The sequence below is a fragment of the Carassius auratus genome, chromosome 6 (genome assembly GCF_003368295.1).
Source record: "Carassius auratus strain Wakin chromosome 6, ASM336829v1, whole genome shotgun sequence".
Classification (NCBI taxonomy): Eukaryota; Metazoa; Chordata; class Actinopteri; order Cypriniformes; family Cyprinidae; genus Carassius; species Carassius auratus.
The window spans coordinates 10,560,528-10,580,681 of record NC_039248.1 but is presented as its reverse complement, the minus strand read 5'-3'; the positions used below and the strand labels follow the sequence as shown (position 1 = coordinate 10,580,681).

General features: G+C 36.6%; 2 protein-coding genes across 2 annotated transcripts; one reads left to right on the top strand and one right to left on the bottom strand.

The window, feature by feature from the left end:
• Positions 1-304: 304 nt before the first annotated feature.
• Positions 305-15,007, bottom strand: LOC113096077 (uncharacterized). Its single transcript, XM_026261470.1, has 11 exons — positions 14,861-15,007; positions 12,493-12,682; positions 12,306-12,397; positions 11,479-11,711; positions 11,109-11,345; positions 10,934-11,011; positions 10,569-10,785; positions 9,439-9,647; positions 8,652-8,724; positions 4,231-4,348; positions 305-764 (listed from the first exon to the last, which is right to left on the bottom strand). The coding sequence occupies exons 1-11, from the start codon at positions 14,874-14,876 to the stop codon at positions 569-571; spliced, it is 1,659 nt and encodes a 552-aa protein (XP_026117255.1). The 5' UTR covers positions 14,877-15,007; the 3' UTR covers positions 305-568.
• A 301-nt stretch (positions 15,008-15,308) lies between these two features.
• LOC113096085 (2-epi-5-epi-valiolone synthase-like) lies at positions 15,309-20,136 on the top strand. Its single transcript, XM_026261481.1, has 5 exons — positions 15,309-15,657; positions 16,549-17,182; positions 18,366-18,602; positions 18,873-19,125; positions 19,683-20,136. Exons 1-5 carry the CDS (start codon positions 15,425-15,427, stop codon positions 19,766-19,768), a joined length of 1,443 nt encoding a protein of 480 aa, XP_026117266.1. The 5' UTR covers positions 15,309-15,424; the 3' UTR covers positions 19,769-20,136.
• The last annotated feature ends 18 nt before the right edge of the window (positions 20,137-20,154 follow it).

Genomic DNA, 20,154 nt, shown 5'->3' with positions numbered 1-20,154 from the left:
TGGATAAAACAAGAAAAAAATGCAATTGGGGTAATACAAATAAACTTAATTCAAAGTAAGAAGAGTATTTTTCCTAATATTGGCAGATATTTTTTTCATGTCTTATGTGATTTTTTTTTTTTTTTCAGAAAACACAACCTTACAGTTGCGTATGTCATGCTGCTTCTCAAGTAAATTAAGTCTCTTGATTTAAGACATTTCGATATTTGTATTGGGAAAACAATGCAGTGGTTGAGGTTATTTTTACATCAAAATAAATATATGAAACATTAAAATATTAGCGGAAAAATTTGGAGAACAAAAATGCTGTTGAAGTGGATGTTTATTGTAAAAGTGTTTAAATGTAAAAATCTACTAGTACAAAATGCGCTAGTTAAATACTGCACAATTAGAGTTGCTTACAATTGAGACACCACACACTAAAAAAGTTTGTGGACCTGTGGATTACTTAAATGTACAACACATACCTTCGCCAATGTACTGCATCATTACAATCAAGTTGGTGACTCAGTATCCTTAAGGAACACTGGGTGAGAGTGTATTACCAAATCCAAGAGGCAAACTTTCTTTACCACAGACTCTGACCACCCTCTATGACTAAGTTATGCCCTGTCATGTAGTCAGAGGCGTCAGATGCCAAGTATACCACTGCAGCTTGGAGGTCTGTCACTTGAGCCAGTCGTCCGGCTGGGATATCTGACAGCCAGCGCTGAACTAGAGGCTCCAGACTCTCTGAATGGATGAGAGGGGTGTCAACAATACCACTGTAGAGAAAGAGAGAGAAACCGACAGAGACACATCAGATGTGAGAGACAGAGAGACAGTGTTGTTTCAGGGCCACTTATTTCGGTTATAGCAGTCACAGTGACATAAAATGAAGTTGGCTATCCTTTAAGGAACTCCGTACTGAGCAGAACAGCTCTGATGGTGTTTACACTGGTTCAGTGTCCTTTGATGGATGGACAGTGTGACTGACACACTCCAAACTGAACTTCAGAAGTCTTAAAGGGGGGGTGAAATGCTCGTTTTCACTCAATATCCTGTTAATCTTGAGTACATATAGAGTATTACTGCATCCTTCATAAATCCAAAAAGTCTTTAGTTTTATTATATTCATAAGAGAAAGATAGTCTGTACCGATTTTTCCCGGAAAAACACGACCGGCTGGAGGCGTGACGTGTGGGCGGAGCTAAAGAATCATTAGCGCGAATAGACTTTTGCGTTGAGAGCATGTGGAAACTGTGACATTACCGTGAGGGAAAACCCATCATCCAAAACAAACCATGGCTAACAGTCAGATTCAGCCATTTATTTATGATCCAGAATCAGATCCAGAGGCTGAAACTGAACGAAAGCAGCAACAGCAACGACTCGCTCCGAGCGGGGCTCGAACCCGGGTCTCTGGCATGGAAGGGGACGCACTAACAAGGAGGCAGAGATATTTGAAGCAGTTTTACTCACCGCCTGCGGTTCCAACACACGATCGTGACCCTTTTTCGTTGGGATTGCATCATCCTTAAGAAATAAACGATATGCAAATCCATCGTCAAACTGGGCCTTGTTTGTAAAACAAGCATCTTCGAAATGCAGGGAACAAACAAAAACACTTGCACAACTCCGTTGATGCTCTGTAAAAATAAACTCCATCCACTGGTCCCTTAATGCTGTTTTTTTTTGGTAATCTGTGCAGGGTTGTCTTGCCCTGGCAACCAAAAACACACTTCTTTTGTGACTTTTCGCGACACTCTCTCTCTGATCAGTGAATCGCTCTGATCAGTGAAATGTCTGTGCTGCTCAGCCTCGCTATACTGGAGCGCGCGCTCTTCCGGCAGAAGTGCCTTAGGACCCATATAAGGAAATTCCGCTCCATCTAACGTCACACAGAGCCATACTCGAAAAAAACTTTCTGAAACTTGTGACAAACCGGAAGGAGTATTTTGGGAACAAAAATACTCCTTCAAACGTACAACTTAATTTTTGAAACTTTGTCCATGTTTAGCATGGGAATCCAACTCTTTAACAGTGTAAAAAACTCAGTATGCATGAAATAGCATTTCACCCCCCCCCCCTTTAAAGTCAACAAGAAATCAAATCTGACCCTAATTACTTAAATTAAACCCTGGTTCCTGGTCTTATTGTGCATCTTTGTTTTCATGATCTTTCACAAAATCACCACCTCTAAAATGACTTACCAATTTAGTCACCTAAGCCATACAGTTAATGTAGAATTCCTATAAAACAGTAGCCATTTCACCACTGGTCTTTAATTGATGTTCAAATATCAATATATATGTGATTAATGATTATATTAATATATATATACTGTTCTTTTGAACTTTTTCTATTCATCTCAGAGTTCCACAAAAATATTAAGCAACACAACTGTTTTCAATCTTAACTGTGTTAAGATTAAGAAATGCGTCTTGAGCACCAATTGAGTATATTAGAATGATTTCTGAATGTGACACTTAAGGCTGAATTTGCATCAGCTTTGCCATCACAGGAATATATATATTTTTTTATTGTAATAATATTTCAATATATTACAGTATTTTGGTAAAATGCAGTATGTTCAGTATTTACTTAAAACAATTATATACAGACATGAATTGACTCAAAATTTAATTCAGTTTAAAATACAGTAAGAATTAAAAGGGGGGAGGGGTGTCAACTCTTTTGAGGGTGAGCTTCCTTTACCATTCACTTCATGGTCACCATCATGGTAGAAACTTGGTAGAAAAATGTCCCAGTAATAAGGCGACATCATCATGTCATATTCAGTGGTCTGGCTCCATTTGGTACATACTGCACACAATGCAATCAATTTCCAAAGGATAAAATCAATTCTTGCCCTTATTCTTTTTCACATGAATGGCTGCTGTTGTGATTGCCCTTACATGATGACTGTAAGATATACTGAGTATATTTATTATGTTATAAGCAGGTCTAAAAGATCTCCATGTGGTAAACTGGATCACCCAATGTCAACATCAACTTTGATTTTGAAATTACGTTCAAACTTGAGTGCCGCTTTAGTGCCTAACTAAAGGAAATGAACTCCAAATTGGAGCAAATGTACTTCACACAGGGCAGCCACATGGGAAATCCAGCCTGCCTGTTCACACACTCACTGACAGCCCAAATCCCCAACAGCCTTCCGCGCCATTTACGAATAGATTCCATTCGACTTGATACCAAATCTGACACCGCAGCTAAATTAGAGGCGCTGAAGTAGCATGTGAAACCTTTGGTTTCTATATTTAAATCTCAATTATATTTCTCTTCAGCACTGCTTTATCTGGGAACCCGTCCTGGCAATCAAAGGCTTACTGTTTTCCCTCAGCCAATTTTACAGATAATGCGGCTTATCACTGTCGCAGCTAAAGTTGCCAATGAAATCAGGCGGCAGTCAACCTCACACACACTAATTGTGGTCCCCCCTGCCCGTATGCATATTTACCAACCGTCACTTCACAGAAATCAGGGGCCCAGTGAGAGACCTTGTGTTTGAGGGAGGGGTGGGGGTTCGACATAGAGAAAAGAATTGCTTCTTCGCAGATTAAAATTAGAAAACAAGCTGGCACTATATAGAAATGAATAAAGGGCACATGTGCGCGTGTTGCAAATTTGCTGTGGGAAGCATGGGGGCTTGGGGATGCTCGGCTTCAAGCGACACACGCACGCTTCCTCTTGCTCTTTTCTTCCTTTCCTCAGAAGAACTGAGCTGACAAATAGATACAAACAAGGCTGCCATTGTTTTGCTGACACTTCTGCTGAAGAGGCTAATTTGAATCCCTAATTGAATATAACAATTAAAGAAATTGTTTGCTCTACACATCCCTCTAGACATCATCCAATTAAGTGGGATTGCATTGTTTCACACTGTAATTTAGTAACTGAGTCTCAATTGTGTGGCCCATTGTGGAAAATAATGCATTTTGACCCTGTCAAAACAAATTAAGTTTCCACTTAAATATCAAAACAGTCCTCTCTGCTTAATTGGTGCAATGCACATATGAAGAGAGAAAGGCCTCTTTTTTTTTTTGCACAAAAAGTTGGCATTGATTCATGTGTTACATTCGAAAACATAATACTGGAATGAACCAGAGCATGTGACTCTGCTTAAGATTGCACCAAGTGGGAAATAATCATGTTAGCAGCAATGAGAATGTTTTCCAGTGAAATTTGGACTTATCCCACACAGCACAGTCTATGGTCTGTCACACTTACGGGGAGATGCAATTGACTCGAACACCTCGGTCGATCCACTCTGTGCCTAGGGTTTGTGTGAGCTTTACCACCCCAGCTTTGGATGTGTTATAGGACAGCTGCTTCTGCGGATGCGGCACTATTGAGAAGGAAACAGGACATTTAAAACTGATTAAGAACATTTGATAAGTAATTTCACGTCAAATCCCATTACATTATTTGATAAAATAGTACTGTACAATTGTGATGGTACACTTTTTCAGTGGCCTTAAGTCCAGAGGTATTTTCCCCATTGATTTTCTCCACAGGGATTAAAATATTAATAATAATAATAATAAAAGTTCTGGTTTGTGTTGTCATCAAAAATCCATTGGAAAAAATTAATTGGATTTTTACATCAAACCCTTACTGTTAAACTCTACTGAAGCAGGAGGATTTGGTGGCATATATCAAACAGACTATCCTTTATTAAATACACTCTTAAAAATAAAGGTTTTTATTGGTATTTTATGGGAACCTTTAACATCCATGAAACCTTTCTAGTGTAAAAAACAGAACCAAAGAAAGTTTCTTTAAAGTGAAAATGGGTTCTTTAAATCATTAAAATGTTCTTTATACAAAAGACAAAAAAAAGAAGTTATTTTAAGAACTATTCAATGAAAAGTTCTTTGGGGAACCCAAAATGATCAACTATGTCATCACTGCAAAAGCCATTTTTAAAGTGTAGCCTTAAGTCACAGGAGAAATTCCTGATATACTTCTACCTAATAAATTACTTCCAGATGACTTTACAGGTAGATGACATTTTTATTCTAGATTCATTTTTTGGACAAAACATTTATATACACCTGTGTGCAACTGTTTTGCATTTTCCCTGAAGAACCTGCTATGCATCCGCAATGAGCACAACATGTTAGAACCAGCTTTGAAGTAATTGCTTTAAATGTTCCATCAATAAAATGAATTGAAATGAATTAAACCAATTTTTTAACTTTTAAACACACATTAAAATCCTTTTAATACTCTATAATGACCTAAACATGTGATTAATACAAGGCCCGATTACTTCATTCCTCTCATAACTCAGCAAGAGGGTCTTGAACTCCAATGTGACATGAAAACACTTTCATTAGCTTTTGGGACCCCGCAGATGAAGCGATGTAAAATTAATTACTTGGGATGTTCGATGTGCATCATCTTCAGGAACAAAGGCAAAACGCCATTTGTTTGCCTTGACCATCACAGATGCTCGACGCTGCATGCAATGCAGGGAAAAGGGGGCTGGCTTGATTAATCATCATGAGGGAGGCTCCAAGTTACATGCAACTTTAGTAGTTAACCTCGTCACCTGGTGATCTCACTGCCAAATTGCTGTGGTTGGAAGCGAGATGATAAATATGGCACAGCTGTGCGAAGGCAGCGGCTGGTCCTGTGGAGAAGGGTTCGCGCTCTCCAGCCCCTCGTTTGTTTTAAAGGAGAAATGCTAACCGGACAATTGTCTGGTTGCACTGGGCCTGGTTTTCGAGGGAAGCTGCTGTTATTACAAAAGAAAAGAGGCTGTTCTTTGCCTACAAATAAGCTCCATGCCTCAAGGTCCATCTTATCGTAACACAAAAAGGCCAACATGTATTAATCCTAGCAGGAAATGTGGCAAGAGAACAGGCCTTTTTAGTGTATGCCTCAGAGCGGCATTGATGTTTTAAAGAGTATTGTAGTTGTAAAGAGCAGTCGGATGGTGAGGATAAAAAGGAAAGTGAAACATATCTTAAATCCCAGATTTTCATTTCACATTTTAAGAGCAAGGAAACAAGGCTCCTCTCATATCTGTAAACTTCAGAGATGTTGCAGGTCAAAGTGATGTCATCAGAGCCTGATTTTTTGATCCAAGGCCCATGAGGGTTAAATGGATAGTTCAACCGCCAAAAAAAAAGCTATTCTGACACTGGATTGTTGACATTTTCAATGAATATGAAGCATTAACACTCTTCTAGTCTATTCTATTTGTGCTCCATAGAGAAAAGAAACTCAAATTAGTTTGAAATGACACACGTAGGGGAGGCCGATATACTGGTAGACATGGTTAACTGGGAGAAATTATTTTGTTAACCAGAAAGAGGTTATGGACTATCGTCTCTATTGTGGTTACATGCTCGCCTGACACTGCTGTGCTACGTGGTCATGAAAACATATTGTTTCCATGCCTTTTTAAAGCATTGTGGATTAAAAGCAAGTGATTTTAAGATGTTGGAACGCAATCAGAAGCGACCGTCTTATAGTGCTGTAAGAGAGGTGCTCATGGATATTTTCCCCGCTTTATATGGCTTAAACGGTTAAATACACACACACTTTTACTTTGCAAGTATGTTTGTAAACACAGTAGTTTAGTTCTTTAATGAAAGCAAATAGCTGAGTAGGAAAACACGTGTAACGGTAGATTGGATCCAGGTAGCTCTTAAAGTGACAGCAGTCTCATATTCCTGCTGTCTGTCATTCATGTTAATCAAAAACAACAGAGAGAAAATCTCTCACTGCTCTTGACTAATTCCCTTTTGTAACTTTAATAAGAAGAAATATATATTTAAATTTAAATAAGGATGAATATGCATTTTTTTGTGATATTGAAACTGGCGACAAGAATAATGAAAATGATATGGTATCAAAAACTTTGATATCATAAAAACCCCATTTAAAGCAAAAATAACTATATTGTGATATATATCGTTACCGTGAAATAAAATTTCTCATAGTGATAGAAAATTTTGGTGATATTGCCCACCCATAGACACATACATGTATATCTGATTTTTGGGTCAACTAGCCCTTTAACAGCCAGTCTGTTCAGGTTTCACTTCATATGTAAATGCACAATGCCACCTACCTTCCATTTTAGGTTATATCCACAGGCTGTAAAGCAGGAAACTACAAACCCACACAAATAATTAGAATTTTACCAAAACGCATTTTTAAAATGTCCATCCACGTCGGAAGAGAAAAAGAGAGGGGAAAACACAATGCTATTCACCAGATGGACAGAGGCAGTGTCACTGTGCATTTTAATTGGACTTTCAAGATGTATTCCCCAACTTGGCTACAACAGCCCCCATCTGATTACACATTATGACAGTATTATAACAGATGTCTGGGCCAATAAAGAAAATTCCTGAAGGACTGTATGTAATGTGAGTAATTGATCACTTTTTTCCCCTTGCCCTCTACTCCCCCTTCCTTTTCTCTTTGTCTCTTTCTCTCTCCACTTCTTGTAGCAGCATGCTTCTATGTTACAGATTGCATCCACAATTGGGACTAGCATCCATATGGTACACAAGTTTATTGGCTACTTGACTACACTGTTGATGGAGTGCTGCTGTTGCACAGCAAGGGACCTGTTGGAGAAATTGTGCTACATTGCATAGCCAATAATGTTCCTTTAGCGTGCTGCATAAAAAAAATGTTGTTTTTTTTTTAAACCATAGTTCAAGACGGAGCACCCAGGACCGGCGGCATACCAGGAAGTCCCTTTACACGAGACTGAACCACAAGTTGCAATTCACAGCCTTTCGACAGCATTACACACTTTTTGTGTTTATAATGATGCAAAAACAGGCTTGTGTGGGGCAATACGGTTAAATCGCTCTAGTTGAACAAACAATAAAAGGGTCATTGAATTTAAGATGGTTGCACACACACACATAGACACTATATTAGATCTCTTAAGATGTATTTAGCATTTTACAATTTAGCAGCTTTCAGTGAGTTAAAAGCTTATGTGGAGCAGCCTGCGTACAAAACTAAAGATAATTCTATGAAGAGCGTTTTTAATTTCTGTATTATCAGGATTCGTTTTGATGTAGTATAAAGTTAAAAATATTAGGGTGCTACAACAGTGAAATCATAATGATAAAACAGCCTCATTAAAAGATTGAAATTACTTAGTAGTTTGACATAACTTTTATCATTATGTCTTACGGGGAAAATATATATTATTACTTTATTAAATACATATTTCAATGTAACTGTCTCTCTTTCTCTCTCTACACTGTATATAAATAAATTATAAATGTATTATTGTTATTTATTAAACTTTTTATGATAATATGCATACATTTAAATGTACATTTTTACAATGATATAGAAAAATGTTATTACGATTTACTTGATGGTAGCACATTTTTAAAACTGAAACTTTACTCTGGTATTTTTCAAAAACCAAATGAAATCAACATGACACTTCTAAGAGTTTGGCATGTTTTAGCCTAAATTTCAAAACAATTTTTCCTTGTATTTATGATTGACACATGTGTATGCAAGTTTTCTTTCTCTGTTTTACTTGTTTGATATTCTCTTTCCAAAACCCCACCCTCACGTTTGATGAGAGTATTAAATTCAGAGGGAAGAGACAGTGTAATATCTCAGCTTATGGTGGCATAAAAATCATCACTCACCTATTAAACTGGCCATGGAAGCTGTGTTGATTATCTTGCCATATCCTTGCTTCAGCATGACATGACCGGCCGCCTGAGGCGGTAATTTGAGGGAGAGAAGAGACAAATGTGCTTTCAGAGGAGCGTCACAGTATTGACACCTTCACTAATCAGACTTCCACGTCTACAGTCTACAGGGAGAGGAATAACAATCCCTGCATGAGCAGAGAGACAAAAAGTGTCAAAAACTCCCGGCGTTCATTTTAATGTGCGTGAGGCATCTCCATCACCTCTCGGTTTTGTGTAAAACAGCTTACTCTTGATTTATTTGGTGCCTGGCAGGATTTAATGTCTTCTAATGCTGTAGGTATGAAATCACTTTCCTTCACACCTCTCTTTTCCCCTATCTGAGCTTTTATTCCGTCTCCTGGGAAATGTCAGAAACTAATGGAAAAGTTGTTGCTAATATACAAAAGCAATTAGAATCTGCAAAAGTTTGGGCAAATACAAGTGATAGCAACCCACATGAATTTTTTTTAAAGCTGCTCTTTTACATACAACAAAGATGCATTGAGATTAATGGCTGTTAGGTTCAGTGGCTATTTTGCTTGGTTCATTGTATGTTAGGACGGGATTTGAACCTGGGTTCACGCTCTTATCTGGCAACAATATGATGTTGACTGACTGTGGGACATTATTTGTAAATGCATGCTGCACTATTAACAAGATTTTTTTCAGCAATGCCTAGACTAAATGATTTATCTCAGCTGGAATTAACGACAAACTAAATATATCAATAAAGCGGTACCTGGCAACACATGAAAGTCCCTCTGAGGTTAACGTTAAAGGTTTGGTCCCATTCTTCTAGACTAGTGTCCTCACTAGCAGAGTTTTTGTTGATGCCAGCGTTGTTACAAGCAATGTGAATTGTGCCCCATTTTGAAACAATGTCATCAATCATCTTCTGAACGTCCTCTGGTTTGCTAATGTCCGCGGACACAGCCATGCTGGAAATGCCTGGAACGACATGGATGTATAAGAAAGAAAACAGACAAATACCACTTTATTATATTAAGATGTAAATATGGGGTTTGTTCCAGTTTTAAACACTTCCTCAATCATATAAACCACACAAAATAAAACTTCAATACAATATATATATATATATATATATATATATATATATATATATATATATATATATATATATATACACACATACACACACACACACACGTACACAAAAAAAGAGAAGCTAAATGTTTTGAAGTCTTGTTGTTTTAAAAAAAAAAGAAAAATAATAATAATAATATTTTTTCTTACCCCACTGGAAGATATTTGTTCTTGGTGTAAGCAAAAACACAATTTTGATCTTCATTAGATTTTATATTTTATATCAAACTAGATTTTATATTTTGAGTAATTTTCCTTCTCAAGTAAATTTAACTTGAAGCATGTTGATATTTGTACAAGAATATAAGAAAATGCTAAGTAAGAAAATATGTTTTTGCAGAGCATACACAAAATTATGTTAATACAAAAGATGTGAGGGAAAAAAACAGCTTTGAAACAGGGTCATTCCGTTTGGTTCTATGATAATAGTGCACCATCTGCTGGTTAAATCAAGTAGTGTAAGGATTAGAAATAAAATTGTACGTATAGATAATAGCCAATAAAACTTGAAACTAGTGCACTATTTATCAAATCCAGTATGCCTGTGGGAATCCTTGACAAAAACATGTTATTTTAGCAATTTTTATATATATATATATATATATATATATATATATATATATATATATATATATATATATTTTTTTTTTTTTTTTTTACTTTATTTAAAATCCCGAAACAAATTGTTTTAGATTTCTAGCTGCAGTTTTAATTTTAGTTAAGACATCATTGCCTGAAGTACAGGAACATGAAAGTATCACATACCTTTCAAGGTCAGTTCATGGGCCACAATCTCTGCCTTTGCTTTGTCCATGTCTATGATGGCCACTTTGGCTCCAGCCTCTCCAAGAGCATGTGCGAAGGCCCTGCCGATGCCCTGACCGGCCCCAGTCACATAGGCCACTTTTCCATCCAAACGTAACCTGTCCAGCACCTGCTTCCCTTGAACTCCTCGGAAAACCTCATCATAGGTCACTGTGCTCTATAAAGCATTGATCATCATCACTGATTTGATCAACAGCTGTACTGAAGTTTACTGAATGTTTATTAGCATAAATGTGCATTTGAACACACACTTAAGCCATTATTCTTGATCAGTATTTGATACAAATATTTTACGTTTACTACACCTTCAGCTGTGTGTTTGCCTGAGGTGTGTAGGGCACTCTTCGTATTATAGTGAGGCCATCTCTCAGAGGAATAATAACCTATAAACAGGGATCAGACAACTCAAATTCACTCTTAGAATTGTATATTGTAGAACATAAGTTTTGGAACATATTTTTGAGAGAAAAACATGCTCACCTGCTCAACTCGAGGATCATTTGTGACAAATTGATTAAAATCTTGCAAGGCTTTTCCGAAATCATCTGCTGAGTCCTTGAGGTAAACTCTCCCTTTAAACAGTGTGTTGTCTACACATATAACACCATCTATCCGCAGCAGGTTATGGTCCAGCAGGAACTTGTAATAATTGATGTAGTTATGTTTGTCTGCATCAATGAAAACCATGTCGAACTGCTCTCCCACTGCAGCTAATTCCTGCAACATAGTACACTTTTAGCTTTTTTTTTTTTTTGACAAAATAATCACATAATCAAAATTAATTTCTAGACAGGACACATTTAACCGCTCAAATGCCTGCAGAGATGAAGGTGAGACTTGTTTTCCCCACCTTCAGGGTATCCATAGCAGGTCCCGTCCTCACAGATATCTTTTTACCATGGGGAGACTTGTCAAATATAGGTTGTGCAAAGTCTTTCAGGTAAGGCTCAAGCTCACAGGCAATAAGTTGTCCATTCTCTGGTAAGGCCTCCGCCATTGACAAGGCCCCATATCCTGTGAACATTCCTATTTCTAAGACCCTCTTCGCTTTGCTCATATGGACCAGCATCTTTAATACCTGACCTACAGAATAACAATAATCAGTCTCAGTCTTAAAAAACAGTTTGCACATACATGCTACTTTTTAAAAGTTAAGGGTCTGTACTTTTTTTTTTTTTTTTTTGTAAGATTAAATGTACAGTTGTGCTATAGATAGAACAGAATAGGAATAGAACAGAATAAGATTTATTCTTATGGATGTAATGTCCCATTATTCTTCAGAAATCATTCTAATAAGCTGATTTGGTGCTCAAGTAACATTTCTTATTATTATCGATATTGAAAATGATTTTCTGCCTAATATATTTGTGGAAACAGTGATATGTTTTTTCAGGATTCTTACTGCATAGAATATATTTAAAATGTATTTTTTTGTAACATTATTATTGGTCTTTAGATCAATTTAATGCATCCTTGCTGAATAAAGTATTAGTTTATTTCTAAACAAAAAACTTAACAGACCCCAAACTTTTCAACAATAGTTTATACTTTTGTTTTATGAACTGAGTAATTGTATCTATGAACACATCAAACATAAAGTACACAATATGTCAATTTAAATATTCAATACATGTTGCGTTTAATCAAAATAATATTTTTTTTTTCAAAGATGTATACCTTCTACCTGTCCAGTGATGCATGTAACAGGAAGCCTGAATAAGGTTTTTCCATCCTCATGTACCTTATTCCAGTCATGAGAAATTGATTTCCTTCAGAAAATAATTAAACAGATTTATGATGTGTATACCGTGTATACATACACGAATAATCTGCAACCCACGCGGAGTTTCAGGTGAATAGTTACCTATACAACTCAGCCAATGGTTCACTCTCCTGGCTGCTCATTTGTTCAAGGTAACCATCCAGTCCACAAGCGATGTCCAGGGCCTTCTGAAGATTATCACGCAGCTCAGCGGGAACATTTACATTATTCTCAGCGACCTCTTTAGCCTTCAGCAGGTACTCAACAACAAACTCCACAGGGGTGTCTGAAACTAATATTCAAAAGAAGGGCTGGTTAATTAGCAGTATCTTAAGACAGGCCTTCATAGAGGTACACTTATGCAATACAGCTAAAAAAAAAACATGTTACTGATGTACTAATTGGTAGAAAATTCTTAAATAACACACCACACCTGTATAATGTATTAATCATACAGGCCACATAGTATCACATAACCTTGTGGCCTTTGAGAAATCCTCATGAATTGTGTGTCATCATGTTACTTGAAACCATTGTAAGATATAAAAAAACAAACCTTTAAGAAATGCATATGTACAGATTATGATTATAATAAAAGAGTTTTTGTTTTCAATATGTTTTATTTTTTATTAAGTACTTATTTAAAGCTTTCTATAGATATATTTATCATGTCTGTGAAGCATGTATTCGCTGAGTTTCGGTTCATTTTTGTGAAACACTCCTATTCAAGACATGATGGCAAAAAGCACATCATGTTTGTTTTCTTTATTTTTATAAAAGCACAATGTTTTGTTGATACTGTGATTGAACAAAAATAAAAGTAGACCCTTTACAGTTACGAATGATGAATTACGGCATATCAATATGAATGACGGCGTATCCATGTAAAACATGCAAGTGATCACGCTGGCTCTCCGCACAAACAACTGGATATAGCTCACATTTATTTAGGTTTAATGTTTAAACATCGTTATATGCTTGAACTATTTTAGTATATCTATAGATTTTATTTTAGGTAAGTCGTGATGATTTGAGAAGGCTGAATTGATTAAACATATGATCAGCTTACTGTCTGCCGCAGGCCGCTTGGTCATTACTTTTTAAAAAATAAAAGGTTTTCGAAATTAACTTCATAAAAAAATTAAACGAAATATAATCACTTTACCATTACATACAAAACTGAATTATTTTAATAGCTGAATCAGTAGTATAAGCTGTTTTGGGAGAAGGGGTGGGCTTAGGTCAGCCTTGGGCCAGTAATTCTGATAAGCTCAGACACGGGTCGGGCTCAGGCCTGAGCGTCTCAGGCCTAAATTTGATGCCCATCCAGGGCTCTAGTGACGAAACATCCACCAACTTGCTGCGTTGTTTATCAACTATAATACAATAATTTAGCAAAAAAAAAAAAACTGGTTTCTTTTTTATTTTCATTAACAATAATAACTAAAAATGTAACTGAACATTAGTATATTTGTTGCTGTTTTTTTTTTTTTTTTTAAAGCAATAGCCTAAAGCTTTTATCAAATTTAGATGTGCCTCAGTAGGCTATTACATGAACTTAGTATACTAATTTTAAAAATAAAGTTAGGTTACACTGTCTATTAAGGTGTCATTTTTACAGTGTAATTATTAATTTAAGTATTGAGTAATATTAATTAACTACATTACTTGGGGGTTAGGGGTTAAGATTAGGGTTTGGTTTAGGTTTACTTGCATGCAATTATGCATAATTAATTGTTATTATAATAGTAAGTTGGCTACGTGTAACATGTAACAAGGACACCTTAAAATAAAGTGTTACCTAAAGGTTTATTTCCTAAATGAAATTACCATGGATTCTGATACATGAATGGGATGTTTCTGCAACACAGCTCAGATTTCTCTGTGCAAGATCATAAGGTTTAGCCTGCAAAACCGGTCCAATAATGTATATACTTGACATACTAGTAGGTCTAACAGTAAAATGAATATTTCTGTATTAATATAGCTAATAGGTATATTTTTCAGAAATACAGAAAATCTCCACAAAACCGCTCCAACACATTCCCTTCTCAACTCAACGACTAAGTAACGGTTTACAAACCTCTCATTTCCATAAATACACACACAACGACACATTAAAGATTTTCAAAGTAGTCTAAACGGTGATTTTTCTGTTGTCTGTGAATCTCATTGTTTTGCTGAACGACCAATGTTGATATTGCGCGGTCAACTTGATCCTATACTGACCGGCCGAGTTTAGTAACACACTAACCCTGACTGGAATTGCTCTCGTGGCGTTTAAAGTTATTTTTGGCTGTGTGTACATTCTAAGTAAGAGCTGTAAGACTTTGTAGCCTATTGAACATGCTTTAGATCTGCTACAACAAACAGAACTGACGTTATTTTACAAAAATGTGCAGTTTAACTTGTCATTTAGCGAGCTGTAAAAAGTTTGGGAATACAAACTGACGCACGCAAACTTTCCTACCTTTTGCTGTCTGCATAGCGAATCTTCGTAGCCTCAGTTGGGAGGATTGTGTTGGCCGTGTTCCCCGTTGCACAAGCCCAGTTAACCCATACAAGGATAAACGTTATGCAAATTATCACGTGACAAACTTACACAAGGTAACGAATTCGCAGTCAGAGTGAACCTTTCTCACGTGTGCGTGCACTGACTGACTACGTAACTAACGTTACTCTTCTTACATTGATGCTGACATAGTGCTCTCGGAATGGAGCACATTCTGTATAAGTAAAGTCCACTTTGATACTCCGTTTATGAAAAAGAAATAAGTAAATAAATTTGACTTCATAATCGTGGACAGGTCATTTACATAACGGCACCTGTCCATCATTTAGCTCTCATATAACTTCCAGTAATGTTTCATAACCCATCTGCATCGGAGTGTTTTGCGCACGCGTGATCGTCACATATAAGTGTGCCCTTCAGCGAATGTGAGTTGTGTAAGTTGAAAAATATGTGAGACAGCACGGTTTTGCAGAGGGAGAACTTTCATAAGTTTTCCGCCCAAGCTCCTCCAGATTCCTGCTGATGCGTCTCGTGCCATTATTTATTGACGCTTCATATATGGAGAGAGCTGAAGAACCTTTAACAGTTAATACACCTGAAATTCGCCAGCCATCTCTGGAGAACTCGACGATGGAAAACCTCAAGAGACAGAAGGAAACCGTATTCAGCCTGGTTCAGGTGAAGGGGACGTGGAGACGCAAAGCAGGGCAAAGTGTGAAGCAAGGAATAAAAGGACGAGTGTCAGCTGCCAAAATGTGCGTATAAATCAATAAATACATTTATAGATAACTTGACATTATTTTATTTTATAAAAATAAGTTGCCAGATGTGTTTTATATGGAAACAATGAAATTAACTGGTTTTTATTAAAGTCAGGCTTAATCAAGTTGCATTTAAGGAGTTTAACTCATACTGTCCCAAGAATCTGCACCTATCTGTAATCAGTTTTTTTTTTTTTTGACCCACTTAGAAACATCAAATACATGGATTTGCATGTCTTGATGATGTGTTTTTATCTCATGTATAATGTATTAAAATTAAACATATGTATACATTTAAAACGAATATATTTAATTGGATGGATTAAGTGATCAAGATTTGATTTTTTTTTTATACATTATAATGTCAATTATTTTCAGCATTTTATAGCTTTTTACTGTATGTGTAGAAAGTTATGACAAGTGTATAATTTTGCTATTGGTAAATGGACATACTAGTAGAGCTACAATTTTAATTCATCCGTTTCTTCAAACTAATTATCCGGTGAGACAAGATTCATCAAATATGAACTCACTTTACATATTTAATACAATCATCAGCTTATACAAAACAGGTTGTATCAGTATTACAGCAAAGTGCTATAGTAGTTTGTGTTGCTAAATATCCATGGGGCTTTTTACTCCTAAATATTAGACAAAAATGTAATCGGTTATTAGAAAATAAAACATATTTTCAGCCAAACTGCTTAAATATTGTAGATTTGATTAAAGTATTAGAAAATATAAAATATATTCAGCCAAACTGCTTCAGTTAACTTTGTAAATATAGATTTTATTAGTTTGAAAACAGAAATATTGCAGATTATATATTTTTTGGTGATATATAATCTGACACACAAAATGAGTCATGAGCTTTATATGTTGCAGTTATGAAAGCACCTCCTCTAGTGGCACCACCTGGACAGTGGTCACCCCCGTCACCTTCACATATACAGTTATTCAGACCAAAAACCTTCTTGACCCAAGCAATGACACTCTGCTTTTGGGCCACATCAGAGACACTCAGCAGCTTGAGGCCGTGCATTCCAGCACCAAGCCCTTAAAACGTTTCATAGTCATGGATGAGGTAGTATACAATATCTATGGTTCTCAGGTCACCGACTACCTCAAAGCCAGACACGTCCTGTACCGGATCCTGCCCCTGCCCACGACAGAGGAGAACAAGTCCATGGAAATGGCCCTGAAGATCCTGGAGGAAGTCCACCAGTTTGGCATCGATCGGCGCAACGAGCCCATCATCGCCATCGGAGGTGGGGTCTGCCTGGATATCGTGGGTCTCGCAGCATCCCTCTACAGAAGGCGCACTCCATACATTCGCGTTCCCACTACCCTTTTGTCATACATCGATGCTAGTGTCGGAGCAAAGACGGGTGTGAATTTCGCAAATTGCAAGAATAAGCTAGGCACCTACATCGCACCTGTTGCAGCCTTCTTGGACAGGTCATTTATACAGACAATTTCTCGCAGACACATATCAAATGGTCTTGCAGAAATGTTGAAGGTACATTTTTTCCCCTTTTTTTGCAATATTTATTATTAAAACCTTTATTACTACACCACTCTGCATCATATTTGCCAGATAAAATCCAAAACTTGTTTCTTGCTCATTTTGGGGTGCTGATTCCAAAAATGCCACTCCAAAAAATCACAATTTCTCACAAAATAGGATGTGCATTATATAGCATGGTCACACTTTATTTTAGGGTCCAATTATCACTATTAACTAACCATTAACTATGACTTTCGCCTCAATTAACCCCTTATTTGCTGCTTATTAATAGTTTATAAGGTAGTTGTTAAGTTTAGGGTATTGGGTAGGATTATGGATGTCATGCATTATATGTACTTTATAAGCACTAATAAACAGCCAATATGTTAATAATAGACATGCTAATACGCAAGTAGTTATTAGTGTGAATTGGACCCCATACTAAAGTGTTACCCATAGCATTTTTGCTTTCGATAACAATTTGCAAGGTGAAGAAGTCTTGTATTATCCCTTAATTACTAGAAAAACCGCCACTAAGACATAATGGTAGCACTTTATTTTACAGTCCTGTTCCTCATGTACATACTATGTACTTATTATAGTAATTACAATAACTATGTAATAACTAGGTACTAACCTTGAACCTACCCCTAAACCTAATCCTACCCCATGTAGTTACCTTGTATTACCAGAATACAGAAGATAAATACACTGTAAGTACACTATAATTACATGTTAGTACACGTACTGTAAAATAAAGTGCAACCGACATAATTCTTATCTTGTCTCTGAACCAGGTTAGAACTATTCATTCAAATCTCAGTCAATTTTCACATGTATGAATAATTCTAAAGACGTTTTATATGTCTAATCCTGATTTCAAGGTTCGAAATATGGCCAGTAATGGAGGAAAAATGCAAACAAGGCCTCTTTTTTTTCTGCTAAATCTGTGGGTGTTTTACTAAATCCAAACAGTGACAGAAAATTAAAAGTAACGTGTTTGTAATTGTGTTTATGTTCTGAAATTAAATGTAGTATTTGAATATATATTGATGATATTTTTTTTTTTTACTTAGCATATTCAAATTATGTAGTATTAAGCCTTTTTTCAAATCAGCAGAATTTCTTTCAAAATGCAGGGCTGTGTTTTTATTATTATTTGTCTTTATTATTTATTTTTATATGTGTGTTCTAGATGGCCCTGATGAAGCACAGAGGGCTGTTTGAACTTCTGGAAGCACAGGGGCAGTTCCTTTTAGACTCCAAGTTCCAGTCCGGTTTAGTTCTAGAAGACGACCGCATTAACCCTGCTTCTGTTTCTACACGTGTCGCCATAGAAACAATGTTAGAAGAACTGGCCCCAAACCTGTGGGAGGATGATCTTGACAGACTGGTCGACTTCGGTCACCTGATCAGCCCAGAGCTAGAGATGGTATCATTACTTCATCAGCTGCACTTTCTAATATTTCCAGAGGGTTGGGTGGGGTGAAAAATTACAGTCTTTCACTGAAGATTGATCGGTTTCGCCTCAAGGCTTTTAATATTCTTTCCTTGTGCGAGATTATTTTTGCTATGTTTACTGTCTGAAAACTGATCTCAGAATTAGATGCGTCTCTCCAAGTTAAAATGCCTTTGCACACAGTACATGCAAAATGCAGCAATAACCGCATGTGAAATATTTAATCTTCCTTTTTTTTTTTAGAAAGTCCTACCAGCTTTACTCCATGGTGAGGCAGTAAATATCGATATGTCCTACATGGTGTATGTGGCGTGTGAGATGGGGTTGCTCACAGAGCAGGAGAAGTTCAGGATCGTCTGTTGCATGCTGGGACTGGAGTTGCCGGTGTGGCATCAAGACTGCACCTTTGCTCTGGTTCAGAAATCTCTGTGTGACAGACTACAGCACTCCGGAGGGCTTGTGAGAATGCCTTTACCAACAGGCCTCGGAAGAGCAGGTAATATAATTGAATCTTAAAGGAAATTGCCACAGTTTTCATATTCCACTATGTTCTTCCCTCAACGTAGATGAGTTGATACCTACCTCTCCCGTCTCAGTGCGTGCACTCAATCGCTGTAGCGCGCAGTGCCACTATGTTAGCGTTTAGCTTAGCTCCATTCATTCGTTAGGATCCAAACAGGGATGAATTTAGAAGCTACCAAACACATTTTTTTTCACCATACTTAATTGTGTAACTACTCATGTACATGGAAGTGTTTGGTGGCTTCTAAATTCATCCCTGTTTGGATCCTAACGAATGAATGGAGCTAAGCTAAACACTAGCATAGTGGCACCATGCACTACAGCGATTGAGTGCATGCACTGAGACGAAAGAGGTACGTATCAACTCCTCTAAGTTGAGGGAAGAATATAGTGGAATATGGAAAAACGGTGGCGTTTTCCTTTAAAGTTAACATGCTAAAAAGCACCCAAAAATTATTTTTAACATATTTTGTAAAGTTTTAGTCACATGATTTAGAAAAAGTAAATATTCTTTCCACATTCCTGACTTAGAAATCTTCAACGACACTGATGAAGGCATTCTGTTCCGAGCGTACAAGAAGTGGTGCGATGAACTGAGCACTGGTTCACTTCAGTGAGACCTCAGCCAATGTTTACATTGGGGAGCCTCTTAGCTTTAACAATTTATACGTATGTATTTTTCTATGATAGATTTTGTTTCCTTTTTATTTTGTATGCATTATGGGCATTTAAGTGTTTTACATTTAAAACAATTGCTTCTCATTACTATAATTGCCTTTTTTGTAAATGGCAATGATTAGAAGAAGGCTGACTTGATAAGTGAAGATTTTCTTTAGTTGTGTTTAAGGGTTTCTTTCCCATCATTTCATATTTGATAAAGGGACATTTCGGTTTATAATTAAATCATTTATTAAAAATATTAAAAGTCTGCTTGACGTGTTGGATGTAATACATGCAAGTGTATAATAAACAATTTTCTTATTAACAAAGTCTCTGTTATGAT

What these genes read in the sequence shown, in the direction of transcription:
- LOC113096077 (XM_026261470.1), bottom strand. An exon ending in CCATGAACTGACCTTGAAAG is followed by an intron (nt 9,648 to 10,568) that starts GTATGTGATACT and finishes ATGTCGTTCCAG; the next exon opens with GCATTTCCAGCATGGCTGTG. An exon ending in GGACTTTCATGTGTTGCCAG is followed by an intron (nt 8,725 to 9,438) that starts GTACCGCTTTAT and finishes TTACCGCCTCAG; the next exon opens with GCGGCCGGTCATGTCATGCT.
- LOC113096085 (XM_026261481.1), top strand. Translation starts at nt 15,425, where the DNA reads ATGCGTCTCGTGCCATTATTTATTGACGCTTCATATATGGAGAGAGCT. An exon ending in CGAGTGTCAGCTGCCAAAAT is followed by an intron (nt 15,658 to 16,548) that starts GTGCGTATAAAT and finishes TATATGTTGCAG; the next exon opens with TTATGAAAGCACCTCCTCTA. An exon ending in TCAGCCCAGAGCTAGAGATG is followed by an intron (nt 18,603 to 18,872) that starts GTATCATTACTT and finishes TTTTTTTTTTAG; the next exon opens with AAAGTCCTACCAGCTTTACT.